We start from the raw sequence: 26,680 nt of genomic DNA, 5'->3' as shown, positions 1-26,680 counted from the left end.
TAAGTCTGGCTAGAGCTGTGATTGGACAGGGAGGGGGGTGAGGAACCGGAAGATTGGGACTGAAGGGAGAGCGAAGAGATAATGAAATAATATTCTTTGTGCAAAGCGTGTTGTCATCAAATCAGTATGTAGGTTAAACATTATCAGCAAATGTCATCTATCTGTTGCAGCTTCTCTTCCCCCTTATTCTGAGCTTCTGTTTTTATTTTTAAAATACTTCATAGTGTTTTGCATATGTCACTTAAATGTTTATAAAACTGGTTTAGGTGGTATGGCAGTGTTGACTCTCCCCTTTAACAGACACCATTTCACAGTTGGAGCACACCTAGGTACACAGTGTCCAGTGTTCGTTCACCAGTACCTTATCCCAAACTGCAGGCCTGTCTTGATCCAAAGCAGGATGACTACCCAGCAAAAACAGATGGAGTAAATGCTGTTTGTTTGCATATGTCTCTGTTAAGGGACACACAAGAGCAGTATTCAAAGTGTCTTATCTGTAAGAGGAAACTTACTGTTTTCCTTGAGGTAACTCTGCTGGAATATGCTGCCTTTTTTCTTTCATATACCTTAAAATTTTGGGAAAAGCGCTTTTCCAGTTTATATTATGTTGTACAGGTAATAGAATGGAGGGTAAGTTTTTTTTTTTTTTTTTAAGCCTAAGGCTCTGTTTCAGTGATCTTAGTTTATTTTTTTGGCTGCATTGAGTCTTCGTTGCTGTGCTTTCTCTAGTTGTGGTGAGCGGGGGCTACTCCTCGTTGCGGGGCGCGGGCTTCTCGTTGCGGTGGCTCCTCTTGTTGCGGAACATGGGCTCTAGGCACGTGGGCTTCAGTAGTTGTGGCTCACGGGCTCAGTAGTTGTGGCTCGTGGGCTCTAGAGCGCAGGCTCAGTAGCTGTGGCACACGGGCTTAGCTGCTCCGCGGCATGTGGGATCTTCCCAGACCGGGGCACGAACCCGTGTCCCCTGCATCAGCAGGCGGACTCTCAACCCCTGCGCCACCAGGGAAGCCCTGTTATTTCTTTTTAAATGATACTGTATGGAGCCCAGAGGTTCCAAGAATGTGACTGGGCTAATTATTGTCCTTAATCCCCCACTACCACCATTGCAGGAAGAGCAGCTCCTGTTGTGGTATTGGGCTTCCATTCATGTGTCTATTTTAGAGTCTGTTGAGAAACTCAAGCACCGTTGTAACTACATGCAGGGTTTATAGCGTGGCATGACAGGCAAGGTTCCCTGTGCTCAGGGAGCTTCCCTCCTAGGGGAAGAGACATGATCTAAGGTAGATGAACAGGATGATCTCATACTGAGATGTGTGCTGTAAAGGAAATGAATTACGATTTGAAAATGGTAATGTCAGGAGAGAGGGAGGCAGGTGTAGGAGGTGGTCAGGGAAGGGCTTTTTTAGGGGCAGCTTGTGAATTGACACCTGAAGGATGAGCAGCCAGCCATGTAAGCAAGAAATTTTGTGGCTTGAAGTTGGGGGGAGAATATTAGGTAACCATTTCTCTAGAAAGAATCCTCTTAAACCTCTTTTTTAGTCTTTTATGTTACCCTTAGAGATGCCTACTTTTAATCTGCTTTTTTCATGATGCACCCAGTACTGTTCAAAAGCACCCAAAAAAAAAAGAACCTCAAAAGCAAAAAATAGGTTTTTAATTATTTATTTTGACAGTCCTTTGTCCAGAAGATAAAAATCTGTTTGTTTTCTTTTTTTTTTTCCCTTAGTTTGATTTCCAAGGCCCTTAATGTCTTTAGCTTAAGTTAGCTTTATTCCCTTTTATCTCATTTGGGAACCGCATGTTCCTGTCAAACTAGTTTTACTCATTGCCCTCTGAACCCTTGCCATTCTGTGTTTACCTCTTTTTATGCCAGTTGCTCCTATTGTTTTCCGTGACTGAAGTTTATTCTCCATTTCATTGTACCCAGTTAAATCTCTTAGAGCTGTGTAGTTTCTCACTATCTTAGTGTAACTGAGAGTTTTAAGTGTATGAAACATTTAGGACATGGCACATACTTGAAGATTCCTTTGGTCATTTTTCATCCTTTCATAGATGGAGTGAGGGGTTACCATGACCATGAGGTTTCCAAGGTTGAACTCTGCCACTTCTTGCTCAGTTGATTAGTCAGGAGGTGAAAATACTTGGAGAGAGACCTTGAGGCATGCCAGCACCTGCGCCTCTTTCTGTCTGTAAAGGCATCAGCTTGGGAGGATGCTTAGTTTTTCAGTTGCAGTTTCCTACTCTCCCTTTTAGAATCTTAGGATAATTTCATAAATTAACTAAAAGTGCTCGTTGTTTTCCATACTAACTTATGTTTTTCTCTCAAAGGAATGCATTCTGTCCTTAGGCTAGCCAGTCAGCTAATTAAAAAATGAGAAAACATAGGGAGCAATGTGAGATGTAGTCTTGATTACACTGCATAAGAATAGCTGTTAAGGACAGTGTGTGCTGTGATGGGGGCTTGTTTTTAGATTGAGGGATCAGGGAGGGCTTTTCTAAGGATTTGGCATTTAAGATGAAACCTAAGGATGACCTGAAGAAATAGGCAGGCGGAGTGGGAGGTAAGCGGTGAGGGGGTAGAATGTATGAAGGATCTAGGGTAGGAAAGAACTGGGCATATATTCAGAGAACTGAAAGAGGCCAGTGTAGCCAAAGTGTAGCGAATGGCTTCCTTCTGTACTCATTAAAATTCACAACACATGTCATGATCTGAGGCACATGTTTAAAAGATTACTTTGACTATTCTGTAGAGAGTGTTTTGAAATGGAGATAAGAATGATAGTGGGAGAGCAGTTAGAATATTATGGTGAGCCCAGCGACTTTCTGCTGGAGTCAGTAAAGAGGAGGAGATCGCTAGTCCAGGATTAAGTCTGCATAGCCCTGTGGTGCTCACTGCCTGTGTGCTGTGTGTGTTAGCAAACCAAGTGCCTGAGATCGCTGAAGAGTTGAGAGTTGATAATTTTTTTAGGCAAGTAGAAGTATAAGGCGCTGAATCTTAAGGGCATAGGCAGTTGGAAGGCTGTAGACTTTTATTGTTACTTTGTTAATACAGCCCTCCTGAAGAGCTAACAGAAAGGAGGATAAAAATCTTACTCTAAAATCTTCATTAATCCCATAGTGAGAAGTCAGATGGCAGAGGTCAAAAGAGGTTGCTAACGTTGCTAAGTATGGCATTTCAGATTTAGCTGTGACTTTTTTGCAGCCCTGCACACTGTAAACCAGGACCTTATTGGACAAGTGGAGGTAGCTGTAGAGGTTCGATGACCTCTTCAGTTTTTAGTAAAGTAGAGGCAAAACCCCGACTGAAGCCCAGGCTGCCTGATGGCGGCCTGATTGAGTGCCCTCACGAGGTGAGTGGTTCTCAACTTGGCTAGACCCAACCCCCATCCTGTAAAAGAGCAAAATATGTTAAACGCTAGTTTTAAAAATTAAATACAATTCACATGCCATGCAGTTAATCCCTGCCACTCCTCCCCCCCAGAAAAAACCTCCTGTACCTGTTAGTGGCCATTCTCCATTTTCTTCCCCTCCCTGCCCGCGCCCAGACCACTCGTCTACTTTCTGTCTTGATAGATTGTCCTGTTATGGACATTTCATAGAAATGGATTCTGTGCGGTCTTCTGTGATTGGCTTTTTTCGCCTAGCATGGTGTTTTTGAGGTTTGTTCACGTTGTATCATGTACTTAATTCCCTCCCCCCTCCCCCAGGTTAAAGTTTATTCACTAACGGTAATTCTCAGAGCCTTTAAAGCACATTTTAGTTTTCCGTAAAACAGTACCATATACAGCTTTTTCCAGGTTCGCGTGACCATGCAAGATTGTTTATTGAAAACATCTCATAGGATTAGAATTTGAGAAATGATGACGGACTTCTGTATAAGCTAGACAAGTAGAAGTCACATGTAAGATATGGCAGACTTTTTTTTTGGGTAACATTTTTATTGGTGTGTAATTCACGTCCCGTACAGTTGGCCCATTTACAGTGAACTGTACGGGAGTTCAGTTGTGCAGCCACCACCACAGCCAGTTTTAGAATGTTTTTGTCATCCAAACAGAAACCCTGTGGCTCTTACTGTTCCCGTCTCCCACGTGCCCGCGGCCCTAGGCAACCATTCATCTCCCTTCTGTCTCTGTAGTTGGCCTATTTTTTTTTTTTTTGGCGGTATGCGGGCCTCTCACTGTTGTGGCCTCTCCCGTTGCGGAGCACAGGCTCTGGACGCTCAGGCGTCTTGTTGTAGTCTTGTTACTGGCTTATTTCACTTAGCATACTATTTTCAAGGTTCATCATGTTATAACATGCAGCAGTACTTGTTCCTTTTTGTTGAATAATACTCCATAGTATAGATATACCATGTTTTATTCATTTGTTAATCATTTGTGGGACATCTGGTTTGTTTCCGTGTCTTGGCTGTTTCGAATAGCGTGCAATGAACATTTGTGGACACATGCTTTCATTTCTGTTAGACATGTACCTAGAGGTAGAATTGCTGGGTTATATGATAACTCTATGTATAACCTTTTCAGGAACTGCCAGACTGTTTTCCAAAGCAGCTGAGTGCTTAGATTCACAGCAGCAGTGTGTAGGAGGGTTCCAGTTTCTCTACATCCTCATCAACACTTGTTAAGCCTGTCTGTTTCTGTTTTTTTTTTTTTTTTTTTTTTTTTTTGGGGATGCGGGCCTCTCACTGCTGCGGCCTCTCCCATTGCGGAGCACAGGCTCTGGACGCTCAGGCTCAGCGGCCACGGCTCACGGGCCCAGCCTATCCGCGGCACGTGGGATTCTCCCGGACCAGGGCATGAACCCGCGTCCCCTGCATCGGCAGGCGGACTCTCAACCACTGCGTCACCAGGGAAGCCCAAGTCTGTCTTTTTGATGGTCGCTATCCTGATGGATGTGAAGTTGTATCTCATTGCAGGTTTAATTTGCATTTCCCCAACGGCTAATGTTGTTGAGCATTTTTTCATGTGCCTTTTGGCCATTTGTGCGTCTTTGGGGAAAGTTGGGATGTTTCACTCTTTTTTTTTTGGCTGCACCACGTGGCATGTGGAACTCCCCTGACCAGGGATTGAACCTGCGCCACCTGCGTGTGGAAGCGCGAGGTCTTACCCACTGGACCACCAAGAAAGCCTGTTTCACTCTTCTGAAGTCTGGTTTTTCTTTTTTATTGAGTTGTGAGAGTTCCTACTGGTAGAACCAGATAAAAGCCCTTTGCATAAGATTTGCAAGTGTGTTCTCCCATTCTGTGGATTGTCTTCTTATTGACACAGAGTTTGAAGCACAGAGTTGTTAATTTTGACAAAGTCTAATTTGTTTTTCTTTTCGCTTGTTTTTTTGGCAGTATTTTACACCTGTATTTTAAGAGTTTTACAGTTTTTGCTCTTACATTAATTTCTGTGATTCATTTTGAATATTTGTGTATGATGTGAGGAAGGGAGCCAACTCAGTGTTCTTTGTTGCATGTGCACCTTCTCAAGTATTTTGTAAATGTCCCGTTTCTAGCCTGTAGACAAGCATGAATAATACGTGCTACCTGCACATGTAAGAACAGGAAAGATATGGGCAGCTTCAAAGGAGATAATGTTAAATGTGATTTTCACAAAGTAGTTTGTATCACCTTGCTGAAAATATTTAGCATGTTCATTTGGGATGAACATACAGGATATATTTAGCATGTTCATTTGGGATGAACATACAGGATATATTTAGCATGTTCATTTGGGATAAACATACAGGATAGCAGTACTGTTTTTTTAAATAAATTTATTTATTTTATTTATCTTTGGCTGCGTTGGGTCTTCGTTGCTGCGCGCGGGCTTTCTCTAGCTGCGGTGAGCGGGGGCTACTCCTCGTTGCAGTGCGTGGGCTTCTCATTGAGGCGGCTTCTCTTGTTGTGGAGCACGGGCTCTAGGCAGGTGGGCTCAGTAGTTGTGGCGCACGGGCTTAGTTGCTCCACGGCATGTGGGATCTTCCTGGACCACGGCTCGAACCCGTGTCCCCTGCGTTGGCAGGTGGATTCTTAACCACTGCGCCACCAGGGAAGCCCAGCAGTACTATTTTTAACATAGTCTTTATTAATGAAAGTCATTGAGAGCTGTTATCTTTCATTTATCTCTACTAGTTTAATTATTTTTGGTCCTAACGCTCTTAACAAGGGTGTCTTCTTGATACCATTTCTTTGTAATAAGTACAAGTGCAGGTGTATTGTATGGCATTATTGGTGATGAAATTTTTCTGAGTGGTGAACATTTTGGTAAAAGTTCAAAACAAAACTAAGTATAATACAATTTGTGCAACAGTTACATTCCTACAAAATTCAGCAGGTTGTATTAAGCAGAATCAGGCTCTGGGCTCAGCTGATTAGAAACTGATTTTTCAGATATGCAACAGTTCTTTGAGAAATGTCCTGTGCACGGTAGTCATCCCTGGCCGCCTCTCACTAAGTGTCAGTGGGCATCTTCGTCTAGAGCAGTGCTGTCCAGCAAGCCACGCATGCAATTTTAAATTTTCTAGTAGCCAATGTCTGGAATTAATTTCACTAATACACTATTTAACCCAATATATTACGTAATATAAAAGTATTAATGTGCTATTTTGCACTTTTTTGGTACTAAGTCTCTGAATCCATTGTGTATTTACACATAACGGCAAATCTCAGTTTAGAGGAGCTGCACGTCATGTGCTCACTAGCTGTGTGTCGGCCAGTGGCTGTCATTTGGATGGTGCAGGTCTGTGGGGAGTAACTCACCTACCGGGGACTGTCAGGTTGCCAGCCCATGGTTGACACGTCATCTTACCTGTTTCCCCTCTCCCCAGGAGAAAGTCTGGTTAGCTACAACTTCTGCTTTTCACCACCAGTTAGCTCATATGCAGTTGGTGAATGGCATCAGTGTAAACTGAAGTTGTGTGTTGGTTCATACATGAAATTTTGTTTTTTCTAGGCAGTGCAAATCAAAATAGTAGGAGTTAAGGTTATAACCTTCAAATAGAAAGAAAAAGCCCTCAACTAGCTGTACAGGCAGGACCCCTAAAGAACATTTCAAGTCTGCTCCCCTCGTCTTGCATGGCTCCCTCTCTGTGGCAAGTTGCACTTTTCTTCTCTATTTGGATTGTAGCCTCAATGCTCAGAATTTCATTTCCATGTTCTCAACCCCAGCAATTTAATATCCCCTGAAGCAGCCTGCAACCATGCTGAGCTGCTTGCCTGTGCTGTTCAGGTTTTTGTTAGTGCTCTGGTTGCGGTAAAGTTGCATAGTTTCGAGTGATTTGCTTCTACCCTATTTTTCCCGTAAAACTTTTAGTGTGCAATTTTGCAGAGTTTAAGGTTTTTCAGGAAAACATTTATTATGTTATGGCAGAAATACCCATTACAGATACATGACATCCTTTGTGAAATCCCTTTATTTTAAATATGGTCTCTGGTTTGAAGTGATGAGAGGAGGACACTTGGAATAAAGTGCAGTCTGCATACGGACCACCAAAACCATTTTGACAGAGGGAGTGCCTATTAATAATTCAGGTCTTGAGGTCCCGTCTCTTATAGTGTGAATCACAATCTCTGTGAAATTCAACTTTGAATTCGACATTTTTTAATAGACTGAAGTTCGAGGTCCACTACTGAACCTTAGTCATGCCTGCTACCTGCTTGTGTTAGTTTGAATAGCAGTTCGGGGTGGTGGATGTACTTGAAATCTTCCATTATCATTATAGGTGTACCTTACGTGTTCTTTCCAGTTTCTTGGAGAAGGCATTAAGACTTAATTTCTAAGTCTGAGGATGTAGTAGGGAATTCCAGTGGTTGTCTTGTTCTGAATAAGGACACAAATGCCATAGTGTTTTGCCCCTGAGTAGAGTGGAAACTAGTTTCACCTTTAAAAAAGCTGCTTGCATTTCCCAGCCTTGTTTGTTTATATAGAATTGTGTATACTTCCCACTTGCCACCTAATATCCAACTGCCCTTTTTCTAAATGCGAGGGCAGTCTAATTGCTTAACACCCATTTCTTGCTGAGTTAGGTGAGTTCTGCTACATTTTTGGGGTCCATTTCCCATAGTACTCTCTTAGGGCTCCATCTTTCTCAGACTGTAGGTTATATCCTTCTCACCCTTAAGATCTACCTTCTGAAGTTTAGAGAGTGACAAGTAGGAGGGATTATTCTGCCTTTTAAATAGTGAAAATTCTGTCAGGGAAGAAGTCAGCATCTTACATTGTTATGTTAACTATCTGTCTTAGATGAATATTGTCCAGTCCAGGAGTCAGCAAACTTTTTTTATTTTTATTTATTTATTTATTTTTTGTTAGTTTCTGCTTTATAACAAAGTGAATCAGTTATACATATACATATGTTCCCATATCTCTTCCCTCTTGCGTCTCCCTCCCTCCCACCCTCCCTATCCCACCCTCCCTATCCCACCCCTCCAGGTGGTCACAAAGCACCGAGCTGATCTCCCTGTGCTATGCGGCTGCTTCCCACTAGCTATCTACCTTACGTTTGGTAGTGTATATATGTCCATGCCACTCTCTCACTTTGTCCCAGCTTACCCTTCGGCCTCCCCATATCCTCAAATCCATTCTCTAGTAGGTCTGTGTCTTTATTCCTGTCTTACCCCTATGTTCTTCATGACGTTTTTTTTCTTAAATTCCATATATATGTGTTAGCATACGGTATTTGTCTTTCTCTTTCTGACCTACTTCACTCTGTATGACAGACTCTAGGTCTATCCACCTCATTACAAATAGCTCAATTTCGTTTCCTTTTATGGCTGAGTAATATTCCATTGTATATATGTGCCACATCTTCTTTATCCATTCATCCGATGATGGACACTTAGGTTGTTTCCATCTCCAGGCTATTGTAAATAGAGCTGCAATGAACATTTTGGTACATGACTCTTTTTGAATTATGGTTTTCTCAGGGTATATGCCCAGTAGTGGGATTGCTGGGTCACATGGTAGTTCTATTTGTAGTTTTTTAAGGAACCTCCCTACTGTTCTCCATAGTGGCTGTACCAATTCACATTCCCACCAGCAGTGCAAGAGGGTTCCCTTTTCTCCACACCCTCTCCAGCATTTATTGTTTCTAGATTTTTTGATGATGGCTATTCTGACTGGTGTGAGATGATATCTCATTGTAGTTTTGATTTGCATTTCTCTGATGATTAGTGAAGTGAGCGTTCTTTCACGTGAGCAAACTCTTTCTTAAAGGGCTGGATAGTAAAAATTCTAGTCTTCCAGTCCACATAGTCATTGCCACAGTGAAAAGAGCAAAAGTAGCCGTAGACAGTACTTAAGTGGCTGTGGCTGCACCACACACCCAGCAGGTTGGATCCTTGTGTTCTCGTGTGATACCAGCATCCAGTCATGTTGCCACCTCTCCTTTTCATGTCTGCCTTGGGTTGGAGCTCGGGACAGGAGAACTTTGCCCACTCCTGTAGGTCGATCAAGTTGCAAGGATAAACATAAAACGCCCCCCCGCCCCGCCTTTTGCCCCCTCCCAAAAGCAAGACCCCAAGTAATTCTCAGTAGTATCCCTTTCTTAGAAGTCTTGAATACTTGCTTTATCAGTCTTAACTTTAATTTTTTAAGGTTGGTTTAAATGTGTATTGCTTAAAACCAATTTTATCCCACTTAGCCACAACTTCTACTTTTCTCAAGGAGATAATTTCTGTTTCTTTCAAGTAGCAAGCCTTTTTCTTGGTAATGTAAAGAAAGCATAATTTTTTTTAGGGCACCAGACATACAGTTTTTGCTTCCATTACTTTGTTGGGCCAAACAGCATCTATGAAATGATCTCTCACCAGCATGCATGTATGTAAGTCTCTGGATTTAGCATTGAAAATCTGAGCTCAGGTTTTATGCGTGGCTCTGCTTTTCTTTGGGTGTGTTACCGTCCTCAAGTCACTTATTCTTTCTCTCGGCTTTAGACTCTACATTCTACTACGACTACTACTACTACTACTACTTAAAAAAAACCCTTCTGTTCTTATCCTGAAACATACAAATCCATCCATCATGGGATAGGATATAACAGTTTGTGTGAGTTTTTAAGATAAAATAGGAGTTTTCAAAGAAACACTGTTCTGTAGCACTTTAAGGTACGGCTGTAGGAAACCATAACCGTAATCATTGCTCTGACCTTGTTTTCCTGCTTGCATGTTACTTCATGTTGGGAAGAACTACATGGAGAAATTAAAAGCCTCAGTGCTTTTAATGCCTCCCTTCCCCCCCAGTGCTTTGGAAGATAATATCAACTGTAGCTTTTTAAATGGAGAGTTACCTTTGTTCAGCTTATCCTGGTCCTGATCCTCAGAGGCAGAGCTGCCCTGCCATCAGTTCTAAGTGCCTGCTTCTGGCGCTGATCCACAGCTCTGTTGCCGGCTCTATCATGCTTCCTGTAACACCTTTCACTTAGTTTGGTTCCTTAGGAATGTGAGTTTATCCCTAGTCTTGCAGTAAAATATCTGTATCTCACTCTTGCCCCTCACTTCTTTCTTCTTTTTTCTTTTCCTTTTGTTTTGGCCACACCTCGTGGCTTCTGGGATCTCAGTTCCCCGACCAGGGATAGAACCCGCGCCTTCAGCAGTGAAGGCACCGAGTCCTAACGACTGGACCGCCAGGGAAGGAAGTCCTCCTCACTTCTTTCTTAAGTTAACAGTTGTTAGTTCTGCGAAGTGTTCTAGATAAATCTGTTTCGTAGAATGTGGAGTCTAGTCCCCATTCAGAAAGCTCCTGTTTCTGCAAATGACTTTCCTCTCAACAGCTGATGCCGTTTTTCTCTCGATTATGAAGTCTTATGCTGGTGTGCCTTGGTGCTTATGGTTTCTACTTGTTACGTCATGCCCTCTGAAAGCACTGAGAGTAGACCTGAGAACTGTCCCATAACGTCTGTCAGGCTGGTGGAAGACAGGTCACTTCTTCAGAGGTTAAGAGCTTAATTGGGTGCTTGTCAATTTTTTGAATTTCCATGGATATGAAGACTAACACTAAAGTGAATTCCTGTATCTTAACCTCATGAGAGAGCAATAGATTTCATTTCTAATCAATCTTAGGCTTATAGAGTACTATCCCTATCATGTCTTCTAAGAAACCTTTTGTGTGGCACTTTAATCTCATAGACTTACATCTTGCTCAAGAACGTATGCAAATAAATGTCAGGGCATCTAACTCAGGCTTCTCGGTGAACTACTCTGGGGATCATTTCAGTCAGTAACACCGGCCTTTTCTTCAACATTGCCAACATATTTATGGAAATTTCCGTGGAAATCTCAACTCGTCGTGTATATAAGTATGGTGTTGTAGTAGTCCATGTTACTGTTTCTTTTTTATTTGCATGCAGCTGTAAAGCTTGATTTTAAAAAAAAAGAAATTCATCAGTTACAGCTGAAAAGTGCAAATTTTGCCATAGAGCAGAGATTTTCTTTAAAGTCTAATTTGGAGTATTGAGTTTTCTTTGAATGTGATGGGGTCCTCATACCACCCCCCAGGTTTGATGATCCTCTTAAGAGGAGTCATAGGACCTTGATAACATGGCTATGACTTACGAACCATGAAAGAATACAAAATGTAGTCGGCAAAGGGAAAAGGCATCTGGGGCAAAACCTGGAAGACACCAGGTGCAAAAAGCTTCTAAGAATCTTGCCCCAGTGGAGTCACACAAGCAGACGCTTCATTCCTCCAGCAACGAATTGTGACAACACTGGTGAAATGTTGTCCACCAGGAAAGCTTATTAGAGATTTAGTACCCAAGGTTTCTATTGGATTTGGGTTCTTAGGTAGGCATCTCTGCATAGTTTTCACCAGAAGTCTGGATTCTCAGTAGGAAAGCAGGTGTTCAGCATAAACCATATCGTCTGCACAACAGCTTAGCCACAGTCAGCCACTCTTGGCAGTTACTGTTGTGGCAGCTCTTCCTCCTGAAGAGTCACTGTGCCAGCCAGGGACCAACTCTGCAAGCAGGCTTTTCTGAGGACCGCAGTCTCAGTTTCCGTGCTAACCTTCCTGTATGCGTGAGCTTATTCTTGACTGATTTCTTCTTTCAGTCGTGTTCATTCTTACAGTGTTTATTGAAGAATTCATTGACTACTGTATTAAAAAAAAGTTTAGGGTGTTTTACATAAATACATACCATCCAGCAAGACAAATTTAAAAGTAAGTAGATGATGAAGAAACTGTCGGGCATCTCAAGCAGCGGTCTTGCTGGGAAATTTCCTCTCTTGTATCAGCTACATTTTGCTGGGCACTTAACCCCCTTTTGTCTTTAGTCATATCACTCGCTTTTTTGGATCTGAAGCTGCTTCTAGTTTCCCCAGTAACTTGGGTCCTATCCAGGATTAAATCTTGGTCATTGCCTTTTCTCTCGCCATGCCGTTACTTCATTCTGAGCTCATAGTGCTTGTTCATTATATTCTATGTGCGTCCCCTAACTTTCATCTTTTTAAAAAAATTTAATTTATTTATTTTTGGCTGTGTTGGATCCTTGTCACTGCGCGCAGGCTTTCTCTAGTTGGCGGAGAGCAGGGCCTACTCTTTGTTGCCGTGCGTGGGCTTCTCATTGCGGAGCACGGGCTCTAGGTGCATAGGCTTCGGTAGCTGCGGCACGCGGGCTCAGTAGTTGTGGCACATGGGCTTAGTTGCTCCGCAGCATGTGGGATCCTCCCGGAGCAGGGATCGAACCCGTGTCCCCTGCATTGGCAGGCGGATTCTTAACCACGGCTCCACCAGGGAAGTCCCCATCTTTTTAATGGAAGAGACTTCTTGATCCACTTCTAAATTCCTTTTCCTCCTCATTTCTTTTTTTTTAAGTTACAGTTGTTAGTTTTGCTAAGTGTTCTAGATAAATCTGTTTCATAGAATGTGAAATCTAGTCCCTATTCAAAAAGCCCCTGGCAGAAGACCTAAATAGACATTTCTCCAAAGAAGATATACAGACTGCCCACAAACACATGAAAGGATGCTCAACATCACTAATCATTAGAGAAATGCAAGTCAAAACTACAGTGAGGTATCCCCTCACACCTGTCAGAATGGCCATCATCAAAAAATCTGCAAACAATAAATGCTGGAGAGGGTGTGGAGAAAAGGGAACCCTCCTGCACTGCTGGTGGGAATGTAAATTGGTACAGCCACTATGGAGAACAGTAGGGAGGTTCCTTAAAAAACTAAAAATAGAACTACCCTACGACCCAGCAATCCCACTACTGGGCATATACCCTGAGAAAACCGTAATTCCAAAAGAGTGATGTACCACAGTGTTCACTGCAGCACTATTTACAATAGCCAGGACATGGAAGCAACCTAAGTGTCCATCGACAGATGAATGGATAAGGAAGATGTGGCACATATATACAGTGGACTATTACTCAGCCATGAAAAGAAATGAAACTGAGTTGTTTGTAGTGAGGTGGGTGGACCTAGAGTCTGTCATACAGAGTGAAGTAAGAAAGAGAAAAATTCTGTATGCTAACACATATATATGGAATCTTAAAAAAAAAAAAAAAAAACATAGTTCTGAAGGACCTAGGGGCAGGACAGGAATAAAGATGCAGACGTAGAGAATGGACTTGAGGACACAGGGAGCGGGAAGGGTAAGCTGGGACGAAGTGAGAGAGTGGCATGGACATACATACACTACCAAATGTAAAATAGATAGCTAGTGGGAAGCAGCTACATAGCACAGCGAGATCAGCTCGGTGCTTTGTGACCACCTAGAGGGGTGGGATAGGGAGGGTGGGAGGGAGACACAAGAGGGAAGAGATATGGGAACATATGTATATGTATAACTGATTCACTTTGTTATAAAGCAGAAACTAACACACCATTGTAGAGCAATTATACTCCCATAAAGATGTTAAAACAAAAAAAAAAAAACCCTGTTTCTGAAAATTGGAATCCATGATCTCAAACCCTGCTGCTGCTTTATCAACTAAGTTTACTGAGTATTCTAAATCCTTTGTTGTCATTTCAAACAGTCTTCACAGCATCTTCACGAGGAGTAGATTCCATCTCAAGAAACCACTTTTTTCGCTTATCCATGAGAAGCAGTTCCTCATCCATTCAGGTTTTATCATGAGATTGCAGTAATTCAGTCACATCTTCAGCTCCACTTCTAGTTCTCTTGCTGTTTCCACCATGTCTGCAGTTCCTTCCTCCACCGAAGTCTTGAACCCCTCAAAGTCATCCGTGAGGGTTGGAATCAGCTTCTTCCAAACTTCTGTGAATGTTGATATTTTGACCTCTTACCGTGAATCATGAATGTTCTTAACGGCATCTACAATGGTGAATCCTTCCCAGAGGGTTTTCAATTCACTTTACCTAGATCAGTCAGAAGACTCACTGTCTGTGGCAACTATAGCCTTATGAAATGTATTTCTCAAAAAAGAACAGGAAGTTGAAGTGAGCCTTGATCCATGGGCTGCAGAATAGATGTTGTGTTAACAGGCCTGGAAACAACACGAATCTTGTCCATCTCCATCAGAGTTCTTGGGTGACCAGATGCCTTGTCAGTGAGCTGTAATATTTTGGGAGGAATCTTTTTTTCTTAGCAGTAGGTCTCAGCAGTGGGCTGAACATATTCAGTAAACCATGTTATAAACTGATGGGCTGTCATCCAGGCTTTGCTGTTCCTTTTACAGAGCACAGGCAGAGTAGATAGATTTAGCACAGAGTTCTTAAGGGCCCTGGGATTTTCAGATGGTAGATGAGCATTGGCTTCAACTTCAAGTCACCAGCTGCCTTAGCCCCTGAGAGAGTCAGCCTGTCCTTTGAAGCTTTGATGCCAGCCATTGACTTCTCTCTATGAAACAGAAGGCTCTTTCATCCACATTGGAGATCTGTTGAGTGTAGGTACCTTCATGAATGATCTTAGCTAGATCTCCTGGGTGACTTGCTGCAGCTTCTACATCAGCACTTGTGGCTTCACCTTGCACTTCGATGTTACGGAGACCGTTTCTTTCCTTCAGCCTCATGAGCCAACCTCTGCTAGCTTCCTCACCTCTCTCAGCCTTCGTAGAATTGAAGAGAGTTGGGGCCTTGCTCTGGACTAGGCTTTGGCCTAGGGGAATGTTGTGGCTGGTTTGATCTTCTGTCCAGCTCAGTAAAACTTTCTCCACAGGAGCAGTTAAGGCTGTTGCTCTTTCTTCCTTGTGTTCACTGGAGCAGCACTTCAGATTCTCCTTCTAGAACTTTTCTCTCGCATTCACAGCTTGGCTAACTGTTTGGTGCAAGAGGCCCAGCTTGCTTCCCGTCTTGGCTTTCGACCAGCCTTCCTCACTGAGCTTCACCATGTCTGGCTTTTCACTCGGAGTGAGAGACGTGTGACTCTTTGTGTCACTGAGCACTGAGAGGCCATTGCAGGGTTATTAACTGGCCTCATTTCAGCATTGCTGTGTCTCAGGGAAGAGCGTGGCCCGAGGCGGGGCAGTGGAGGTGGTTGGTGGTGCTTCAGAACAGTTACAGTAGCAACTCAAAGGTCACTCACCACGGATCGCTATAACAAATAGAGTAACACGAACAAGTTGGGAATACCGCGAGAATTACCAAACTGCGACACAGAGACGCGGGGTGAGCCAGTGCTGTTGGAAAAATGGCGCTGATAGATGTAAGATTGCCGCAGACCTTCGATTTGTAAGAAACCCAGTAACTGAAGCGCAATAAAGCAAAGCCCAGTAAAACAGAGGTAGGCCTGTAGTTGTTCCTGTTGATTGAAATGGTTAATTCTTACTCATTTCTTCTCATAACAGCTCTGGTTCTGACTGCTAATTAATTTCCAGGACCACTGGACCATCTAAATTGCTCTTCCCACTTGCAGTTTTTTGTTCATTGTCTTGTAGCCTCCATACCACTTGCTAGCTCATTTTTGGGTGTGGGGAGTTGAATTATGTTACCTTGATGCTGAAAAATAAAGACATGGAATGAAATTGAAGTACTAACAGTTAGATTTTTGTAGTGGACCTTTTTGTATCATGAATCAAGTGTGGGTATTTATATCTTGGTTTTTCTTAAGACAATAGAAACCATCATCCCTGATGGTCTCTGAGATGTGTAGATTATTCATAAAACTCATGAATTACTTTTAAGCAGTTTTTAGGAAGAGTTGGTCCTGTAGTGAGGAGATATGATGCCATCTTCATCATCTTGAAAGCAGGCACCTTTCCTGAAACTTAACTTTTTGAAAACTTCATACTGTTTTAGTTGAAATTTGGCAAAACTTAAAAGAGCAAGTGTGGAAACTGTTTAAGAAGTTGAAAAATAATTGCAAAAACGTACTGGATAATTGTGACTTCTAGTTCTCTGTCAGTTGAACTTTTTTGCCTTTTCTCTATGTACGCTGTGTCTTTATTAGAACTTTTATTTTATAAAAAGCTACAAGTTGCTAGAAATGATAAAAATGAGGTTTTGCAATGATGAGTTAGTGATATACAGTGATCTGTAGTATGATAGAAACCAGTGCAAACATCAAATATGACTTATAATTCACTTTGCTTTTTATTTTTTAAGGGACCAGTTACTCTCCCCAAGAAAATTCACACAACCACAGTGCTCTTCATAGTTCAAATTCACATTCTTCTAATCCAAGCAGTAATCCAAGCAAAACTTCAGATGCAGTAAGTATATAAACATGCCCAGTTTTGTGTTCTTGGAATTCATTGCAAAAAAATTGTTTTTAAATCAAAGTTGATCTTTTCTTAACGCACTTGAACTAATGAGCTGGCCTTATTATTCGAACTGAGCGTGGTCCAAATATGCCGTCTTGGTACTGTTTCACCAAGAAATAATATTGTTTGCCTTCCTCTGTGGAGCAGAATTTACCATTGTGATACTTGAGATACACAGAACTCTAGATTGTGAAACTTGTGGCTTAACTTGAGCTGCTTCTTTTCATAATCTATAAACTTCTGTTAAAAAAAAATTCTATAAATTTATTGAGTGTCTACTTGTATTACATACTCTACAAGACACTAGTGACATAGAGGTCCCTCTCCTGAAAGGCATGAAACCCAGTGAGGAATTGTAGGTATTTCTAAAAATGAAGTAATTGTTAATGAAGTTAACTATTACTCAGGTTGAACTTTTTAGAGTCAAGGTTCAAACAAAAGTTTTAATACATTCATTCAAAAATAAGGTTTCAATTTCCCAGGCATATGCTAGGTTGTTGATGTATAGAACTGAGAAAATGTAGCCCATCTTAAAGGAACTTTTGGACCTATGGTGGAGACTGAAAAGTAAACCATTAAAATGATGCATGTTAATGTTGCTGGGGAGCCCTCAAGAGGGGGGCTGCAGCCTGGAAGAGGAAGGTGTGCTGGCCAACAGACTGACTGTAACCCACGCAGTGGAAGAGGTTGGAATTTGTGTAGCATGAAAAGGAACAGCACCTACAAAGACGTAGAAGTATGAAATAACACCACATGTTTGCAGAACACGGATTTCGATGGTGTGGAGGAATGGCAGGGGCTCAGGTTACAGAGAGAAATGGGGCCGGATTACAAAGCATTCTCTGCCTTTCCAGGGAATATGAACTATATGTAAAGGCAGTGGAGAGCTACTAAAGGGTATAATCAGTGAAGTACCATGTTTGCAATTTTAAAAACATGATAGGAAAATACATTATAGGAAGGAAGAACAACTAGAAGGCTGTAGAAGTGTAGGCTGAATCCGGCAGACATTGCCTTTGTTACTCAGGTGATCATCATACCTGAATCGGTACTGAAAACCCTTGGGGTTTATTATTATTTGTCTCTTGTTGAATCAGTGTAGATAGTACATTTCCATAGAAAATTGAGACATCAGCGATTTTCATAAAAATTTTAGAGTAGTTTTTAGGGTCCAATTAGGAAAACAGGACTCATACCGGTTATTTTAGCATAGAGAATTTCAAATACAGGAAAGGAAAAGGAACATATAGTGATTACCCCTGACGGCTGGGAGCAAAAGGAAGAGGTTGGGGTTATCAGAACCCAGTTGCTCAGAGGAAGAGCCTTGCACAGTTGGTGATGGTACCTCTGCGAGGTACGACGAAGCTGGTTCTGATTCTGGGTTGAGAGCTGGAAAATGGAACCCGCTGCACTGCAAGGCTTCTTCCTCCTGCCTTTCATCCCTCCTCTAATGCCTGGTGTTGGCAGAATCTAAGAGGAAGCCAGCTGGCTAAACGGAATGTAATTGGCGTTATCCCAGCCTTAGCATCACAGAATAGAGAAAGGGTGGTATCGAGACTGAGACGACAGCTTGATGAACCTTCACAGGTGTTGTCATCACACTGCTTGTGCTGAATCACTTTCACTAAGACATATACTCAGCATTTTGCAATGCGTGTCTCTATTTTTGTGAAAAATGGCCCCGTTAAATTAACAGGCTAGCACTAACCTAATGTTTCCTTTATTACTGACAGTTTAGATTTGGTATTTGCTATTAGGACAGAGGCGGGCCATGTGGACATCGTTTTGGTGGAAAAAATTCCTTATTCAGGGAAAACAGTTTCTGATTATTTTGATTTTCGAGAAATGGATTGACATAATGAAATCAGAAAGAATAAATAATGGGCATCAGATAAGTTTGAAAGATCCAAATTCTAAAGGGTGTCAGGGGACTGCGCTGTGTGAATGGAAACTGAAGACAGATTAAATGTCATGTGTTTTCAGAGTCAGGGTTCCCCTTTCTGTAGATTTCAACTCTGGGTATATAATTAACCTCAAGTAGTGGTCTTTTCACCATAATGTACCCGGGGGGATGACATTTTTGCAAACTATAATTTAATGTTACCTGAGAGCCTGGGTTTTGAACATCTCTGAAGGTTACTTGTAAACTGACTTTGTCCTAAAATCACTTCCAGTGGAAGGTTTTTGAGTAGTAAAGTAAAACATAAGGTCGCCTTTCATTAATACTTTCATAATGAAAGAAGAGATGAACAGAAGAGTATCAGGTAACCCAGGTCAACACATTATTTTAACCCAGGTTAAAATACGGAATAGCTTTTTTTTAAAGTGGGTTTTTATTTTGTGCTTTCTGAGCTTTAAATATGTCTTTGAAAATCAGTAGCAGTATTATTTGGAGTTATGCACGCAGATACGTGTTTGTATGGGTGATTTATATTTATCAAGTTAACTGTTGGAAGTCGAGTTGCAGTTACCTTGTTTTTTAGTATGAAGATATTCACAGGTAGGCCTCGTTGAATTTAAATATGTAGCCTGTTGAACGCCTCCTGCTTCCTAATGTAAATCATGGTAGGATTTACAGACATCATGTAGGCTGCCTTAGATTATGTTATGCATATTCCTGATTTTTTTAAAGAGATCTCTTTATTCAGAAAATCTGTTTATTTAGGAAGAGAAATTTATTTCCCTTTAAAGACATTATAATTGGAATCTTCCCTTAAGTATCGTTTACCAATTTTGATTTGCTGGAAGTGCTTTAAATTCAGTCCTAGGTTACTTTGCATTTATACTCCAGCTCCCCTTGTTATGAATTAAATATCTTCTGTTATCAATTAAATATCTTCTGGAGGTTTTAAGTTGGAGGTTCTTCTTCACATGTATTCTCTGTAACCAGTCTTGACTGAAGATATTCTACTTAACCATAGAACTCTTAGGACTCCATGAAATTCTTTGTTACAGTGAGTGCCATCTTTGATGTTATTTAATGAACTGTTCTTTATTAACAGTGCATAATTAAATTCTGAGATTAACACTTTATTTTCCATAGTTTAACTTTGAGGAGAAGTGGTGGAACTCTATTTTGGAGAGAGTAAATAGGGAGATGCTTTTTTATTTAAGAAGAGAAAAGCAGCGTTGATATAAGTTCTAAAAGTCATTTTGAACTGAAGAGTAGACGGGTGCTACAGGAACTATTGAGTGCCATTCTTAGAGAGCAGCCATTCATGCTTCATAGTCTCAGGGCCTCTATATTCATGAAAATTGAGAGCTTCTGTTTATGTGGACTCCGTCGTGAGTAACCATATTAAAAATTAAAATTGATAAATTTGAAAGATAATTTAAAAATTGTAAAGCTATTACATGTCAACACATTTAATATATTTTTTTGAAAAATAACTTTCTAGTTTTTTGAAAAATAGACATTGAGCATCTCTTTAAATGCCTGAGTAGGGAGAAGAAACATAGAATTTCATAGTTGTTCTACCTTCAGTCTTTTGTGATATCAGATCTCCCATAAAGCCTCTGAGAAAACTCCCCTGTGTTCTTGTGATAGAATGAGGAGGAAAAAGACAAAATTATCTGAGTATTATTTATGAAAATAGTTGTGATTTTGTGAATGATCTCAGGGTTCCTCAAGGGTTCCTGGGCAGCACTTGGCAACTACAGCAAGCCTAATTTAGAAAACTTGAAATGTTTGCAAAACTTTTGTTTAATTCTTAATTTTAGATACCTTTTTTTAATCAAGGAACTTGAGAATCTAATATATAACGTGATGACTATAGTTGGTGATGCTGTATTGTGTCATGGAAATTTGCTAAGAGAGTAGAGCGTCAGTGTTCTAACCAGAAGAAGCACCTGTGAGTGAGATGACGAGACAGACGTGGTAGTTAACTAGACGAGCAAACCCTTCCCAGTGAACGTGGGCGTCCAGTCGTTACTGTGTGAGCTTTAAATGTCTTACAATTTTATTTGTCAGTTATACCTTAGTAAGGCTGAAAAAAATACAACGAGGGGGGTGGGGAATTTAACACCTCCTGTTGCATATCAGCATTTAAAAACATTAGAAACCCTGTTACTTAAAGGTTTTTTCCTTAACCTTTTTTTGAGGATAGAAGTAGGGTGGAGAAGATGAGCTTAAGTTACTAGTATGTGATTGCAGTGCTGTACCTGGAGCACGTTCTGTTAAGTAAGACATTAACTCGTACCAGCCTAGGGTTTGGTGAACCCATGCTCTTCAAGGTTCTGGTCTGTGAACTTTGAACCGTCCTGGAGGCTGTGCCAGAGTGCAGATTGACTGCCGTCAAACGCACTGCCTAGTTGAGCGGTGGCAGCGTCTGTCCCGGAAGTGGGCCTTTGGCTCGGGAAGCAGTGTGTCAGCGTGCGCTGTGCCGCGGGCTCCTCTTCTCTCCAGACAGGCCACAGCCGGCACAGGCACCGCTGTGAGGGGCGTGGGCTTAGACCCTCTGCTCCACTCTGGTGGCCTCTGTTCCCCTGCCTCAAATCTCCTTCTGCCTCTCCAGACCAAACTAGTAACCCCACGTGGCCACTTGCCCAGCAAACCAAATCTTGCAGATACCTCCGTAGAGGGGCTCAGCTGGCATATACTAATGTAGGTGTAGGGAGTGGTAGGTGGTGGAAAAGAGCCTTTTGAATTCCGCCTTCTGTGGTTGGGTTTCCTGCAGCCTGGCAAAGCCTCCTGGGAGCTAGGGGGCTTGAGAGTTCACTCTCCACTGGTCTTTAGAGGTTTGGAAGCACAGGGCTGATTTCCAGCAGCTTCATGATTTTGAACACCAGCCTGAGAGCATAATCTGCATCGTTTCTTCAACTGTCCTCAGAATTCTTACGACATTTCCAAAATTGGTATTGACTTAGTGGAAATAATAGATGTCCAGAAACCTGAGTTTTGATCCTTTCTTCTGCCACTGATTACTTTTGTGACCTGTGGACAACTTGTAAGTTCTTTCAGCTTGTTCCTGTGTGGTAGATTAAAGAAAGCTGGGTAGGCAGTACATAAGAGTCCCTTTCCTTAAGCTTTAAAATTGTGTTCCTCTGCACTGTGGTGAGCCCAGAAGAAGGATGGGCTGCCAGAGTATAACCTTATTTCATTTTAGCCTCAAAGCTCCTTTGAAAACAGTTAAATTCACGTACAAGTGTACTTGGGGTTCTACCAGATTTCCTGGAGCTGCTGCAGGCACTTAAACATTACTTTTGTTGAGATTCATTCCATGAGAACTGGGCCTTTCAGATATTTCTAACGTCATTATAATTTTACAGTGCCTGTGAAATTACTAGCAAGAGACTGTATCTGAGAACTTTCGGAAGACAGACCAGTTTTAGTTATGGGAAAATGAGCAACGCCGCCGACCCTGTATACTGTGTGAGACAAGGTTTAGTTAATACTTGACCCATCTCATGGGTTTTGAAGTTGAAACAAATCCATAGCTTTTAATTAGCTCTGTGTTCACATTGAAGTGTGTGTGTGTGCTTTCTTCCCACTGAGTAACAGTGAATACAGGCAGGCTGTGATTACTTCGTGCCTTAGAGTGTGTAGAACCGATGTACTCTCATGCCATCAGATCAGTCAGTTGAGAGTGGCTTCTCCATGTGACTAGATTTCAGCAATTAAAACTGTGGTAATGGGGGGCTTTGTAATGCTTTTCTGAAGTCACTATGATGTTAGTTTCGTGTCATTCTTCCTGTGCCTGATGAACCTGCTGATCTGTTTAATTTGATATTTTATAGAGTTTTCCATTGTTCCCCTTGAAGGTTTTCATAGTCTAGGGTCTCCTAAGATATATATGCAGATAATTACATCTTAGACGTCTTAGAGCAGGGGACTTTTATCTCAAGTCTTTTTCCATATGTATGCCTTGAAAACCATTGACATTCTTGATATTTCATACCAAGTGATTAAATTGTATTAACGTGTGCTAATTTTCTAAAATGTGTTTTTAAGCCTTATGATTCTGCCGATGACTGGTCTGAGCATATTAGCTCCTCTGGGAAAAAATACTACTACAACTGTCGAACAGAAGTTTCACAGTGGGAGAAACCAAAGGAGTGGCTTGAAAGGTATTTGCTCATTTAAGTGAACAGTATCTCTCATTGTTGATCCTACCGGCTAACGTCTTAGGGTGCTAATCGTTCTGAACAGTATTTCTCACTGCTGATCCTGCCGGCGAACGTCTTAGGTGCTAATCGTTCTGAGCTTAGGTTTCTTAGTGTGATGCTCGTCACTCCTTAACTGCAGTGGTTGGCGCATCGTCTGTGTTTTCCATAATTTCTCCTTACCTTAAAAAGCAAAACCAAAAAAACTAGGACAGATGAGCAGCTGTCCACAAGGGCCTTGTGAACAGTCAGTGTATTTATGTAATTTAAAAATTTATATTAATCTGTTATCTATCATACATCTTCCCTGTAATTTGTATTAGAAAACTTTATCATTCTTGTAGGACAATAATATGTTTCCTTCATATATGGAGAGTTATCATTACAGAGTTTTGGTTGTAGGGTTAATGGCATGTGAATAATTGGTATAATATTGCCATCAGTGAGAAACATTAATGTTGTTTGCTATATCCCATGTCCCACACCAGTTGAATGATATTACTGCCTTGTTCTTTTACGTTCCACGTACAGTTTCGTTGAGCATTTGACCAGAAGTGTGAAATGTAGATTCATTGTATGTCTTGTAATTTTGTGGGTGTGTCTTTTATTTTTAGAGAACAGAGACAAAAGGAAGCAAACAAGATGGCAGTTAATAGCTTCCCAAAAGATAGGGATTACAGAAGAGAGGTGATGCAAGCAACAGCCACTAGTGGGTTTGCCGGTGGAAGTAAGTATTAAGTTCTTTCTTGGAACCAATAGAATGTTTGATTCATTCCTGTAGTTTGTTTACTTTACAGATTTATGTGCATAGCCGTTTATATAGGTAAACTAAAAGAAACAGATACATAAAAGGTTTTCTGTGTTGGGTCTGTCCTCGTAACGGGCATCATTTTGTTCTTGAAACGGTGCACGTGGAGGTGTCCATCACTACCCGTGATGGCTCTAATGCCGTTGAGTTGGTGAAGAAGTAAGCTTTCATGCTGTGGATTGACAAGAGACCCCACCCCCGTTTACACTGGTCACTGAGAGAGCCGCTGGGTTTCAGTCCAGTAACTGAACGATAGCTGCACACAGAGAGTGACGTGAAGTGACTGTCTTCGTCTGTGTTATCAGCGAGACGCTTGTTCATCCTTGTATATGGAAATGGGTTTCACCACGATTGTAGATCTGTGTGCCGTCTCCATACTATGGGCACCTTCAGGTTCTTTTGAGGTCAGATTTTGTCCGAGTTGGCCAGTATGGGTAACATACATTTATTTTTAAGTTCAAGTAAAATTTGAATTTGAAGATTTCACTAAATATATTCTATTCCCAGTGGCTGGTCTTGCCCAGAATAAAATTTAAATGCCACATAGAATTCTTAGGCTCTTCATCGAATTTTGAAGTTCTGAGAATTTTTAGATGTGTTTTGGGAATTCTTAGACTTAAGCGTTTGCATTCTCCTTCTGTAACTCAAGACAAAAAGTAGGGTTATATTTGGTCCCAGTGGGGGATATTGAATTTTTGATGGGAGAAATTACTTAAGATGAAACAAATAATACAGTTCTGTAGGGCTGATGTTTAAAGTATGTTCCCTGGAACATTTAACTTTTTATATTAGTGAAATTGTACTTAATTCTTAGAAAATAACAATGGTTTAAAGCACTGAAGTTAGGGAATTTAAGAATATTGTATATTGAGACAGAAGACCTGGGTTGTAATCCCATTTCACTTAATATCTTAAGTAACTGTGACTTTCCGGCAAATAACTAAAAATGAGAGGTTTTCCTTTTTTCCAGGCTAAAAAAAATATAGTGCCCAGCTTGTGGTCCTCCTGAACAAATTGTGGGCGTCCAGGAAGACTCGCTAGATGAGTGTAAAAATAACGTTTTTTAGTTACTGGGCCAGGCTTCTCCACGTAGTGGCTGCTGGTTCCCAGAGAAGAAAAGATCACAGCCTAGTATGTTTGTTCTTTCCAAAATTACCTAGTCACTCGTCCTCTCTTGGGGTAATTAGAGGTCTGACAGAAAAGTTGGTGGAAGTGAAAATAGTACTTTTGGCTGCTTGATAAAAATCTTTAAGGAAATAAAATCAGAATTGTGGTTTCAAATTATCTGTGTGCATCTTTTTCTTTCAAAAGGGAAATCAGTTTTTTCTACTTTAAGATTTCAGAAGTTAGGCATGTTTGTTATTAAAAGTAGAGAGAGGGAAAGTATTTTAATCTCACGACTCAGGAACGCTTGGAGACATACACTTTTTTCTCGCTGCATGTGAAAGTATATAAAAACTACATATGCATGTATTTTACACCAAAAATAGGACTGTATGTTACTGTTCTTAACCTGTTTCTTCTGTTCAATAATGTTTCAAGGATATGGAACTTCCCTGGCGATCCAGTGGTTAAGACTCTTGTGCTTCTACTGCACGGAGCGCGGGTTCGATCCCTGGTTGAGGAACTAAGATCCCGCGTGCCGCGCGGCGCGGCCAAAAAAAAATTAAGAAAAAAATGTTTTCCAAGGATTTGTTTCCTTTTGTCATTTTATAGTTCAACGTATGTTAACTGCATGGTGTTCCGGTTTTGGACGTGCCCCCATTCATAAATAATCCTCTCTCCGTGGATACCCGCGTGGTTTTCAGCTTCTTCCTGCAGTAAACAATGCTGTTGTTCGTATTTCTGCCCACTTCCCTGATTACTTCCTTAGCTAAATTCCTAGAAGTGCAGATGAGGAGTCGGTGGGTCTGTGTGCTGAAATGGACTCCTTTATCACACTTCTTGAGTTTTAAGTAATGTTTGAGAAAGGGCTGCAGCTGTATTGCTGCTACTTTTTTTTTAATTGGTCAACTGACTGTACTTGGCGTGATGGTAATAATGGTTCCTAGGCACTGAAGTGCTTAACTTTGTCTATCCAAAAAATGCTGGCAGAGTGTCCCATATGTCTGGTACGTTGGTGTTCATGTAGGGTAGGGCCTAAAGCGCTGTTGTCCCCAACAGCCAGCTAAAGAGGTGTGCGTGTGGTGGAGGGGACAGGGGGGGTTGGGAACGTTTCCCACGTAAAGAGGTAAAGGTAGGAAAAAAGATGCTTCAAGAGTGTTTTTGTGTTTCGGGAGTTTTGGCAATGTAGCAAATAATACCCACAGTTTGACAGTGAAGTTGTAGGGGTAGAATTTTAAATTTGGTATTACTGCTGCTGTAATTGTACTGGTGTAGTTGTATTGTTGATTATTTTTATTACCTTTAATCGGTGCCTCACAGACTGATGGCTCTGTGGTTAGAGAAACTTTAACTTGGGTTCTTCAGCAGTGGCACGGATGGCGCTTGGGGTCAGGGAATGCGTATGGATTCTGTCCTGTGTTGTAGGATGTAGAGCGTTACACCTGGCCTCTCCGTGCCAGCCCCAGTAGCACACCTCTCCTCGCCCAGTGGTGGCACCCAGAAGTGTCTGCAGATGTTTGCTGAGTGTTCCTGTCGTGGGGCTGTGCGGATGGATGGAGTCTCTGCTGAACGGCGTCACGTCTCGAGCCGTGAGCAGGAGAAAGCTGTTGGCGCCATAGCGCCCACGTGTGCTGTAATGCTCTGCAGTGTCTCTGCTGCAGGTGTGCGTTGACAACTTGAAAACTGCTTTGCGGTTTAAGCCTACTTCCTTCTTTGTGCTGTCATGCTCTCTAGACTTGGAGGAACCATGAACTGGAAAAAACGATACAGTATTCAACAGGGAGGGCATCCTTTGGTAGTATCATTACATATCATGTGCTTGAGTCTTAAGGTGTTTTTCTCCTTGGAAGTTGCTTTAATCCTTCAGTTACTGATGAGACTTGTAATTTAGGCTGGAGGTTTTTTTTGACAAATACAAATTTTGTTGCCGTGATTGTTGAAATTTTCCTTCTTTTGTACTCTTTTTGCGGAAGCAGAAGTACTTTTGAGTTTAAAATATTTTTGTGGCTTTAAATTGGAAG

The 26,680-nt window shown here is 41.5% G+C and overlaps 1 protein-coding gene across 6 annotated transcripts in view; it reads left to right on the top strand.

Annotated features, from left to right (window-relative positions):
• Positions 1-26,680, top strand: part of WAC (WW domain containing adaptor with coiled-coil) — an 84,161-nt gene that overhangs the window by 31,501 nt on the left and 25,980 nt on the right. For all 6 annotated transcript variants that reach the window (XM_067705651.1, XM_067705671.1, XM_067705661.1 and 3 more), the window contains exons 4-6: positions 16,488-16,594; positions 22,596-22,711; positions 23,362-23,474. In XM_067705651.1, the coding sequence (XP_067561752.1) occupies positions 16,488-16,594; positions 22,596-22,711; positions 23,362-23,474 (336 nt within the window). The remainder of the gene's footprint in view (positions 1-16,487; positions 16,595-22,595; positions 22,712-23,361; positions 23,475-26,680) is intronic.

Source organism: Pseudorca crassidens, chromosome 1 (genome assembly GCF_039906515.1).
Source record: "Pseudorca crassidens isolate mPseCra1 chromosome 1, mPseCra1.hap1, whole genome shotgun sequence".
Lineage (NCBI taxonomy): Eukaryota > Metazoa > Chordata > Mammalia > Artiodactyla > Delphinidae > Pseudorca > Pseudorca crassidens.
Note: the sequence above shows the minus strand (reverse complement) of the source record. Positions and strands in the feature narration are given on the sequence as shown.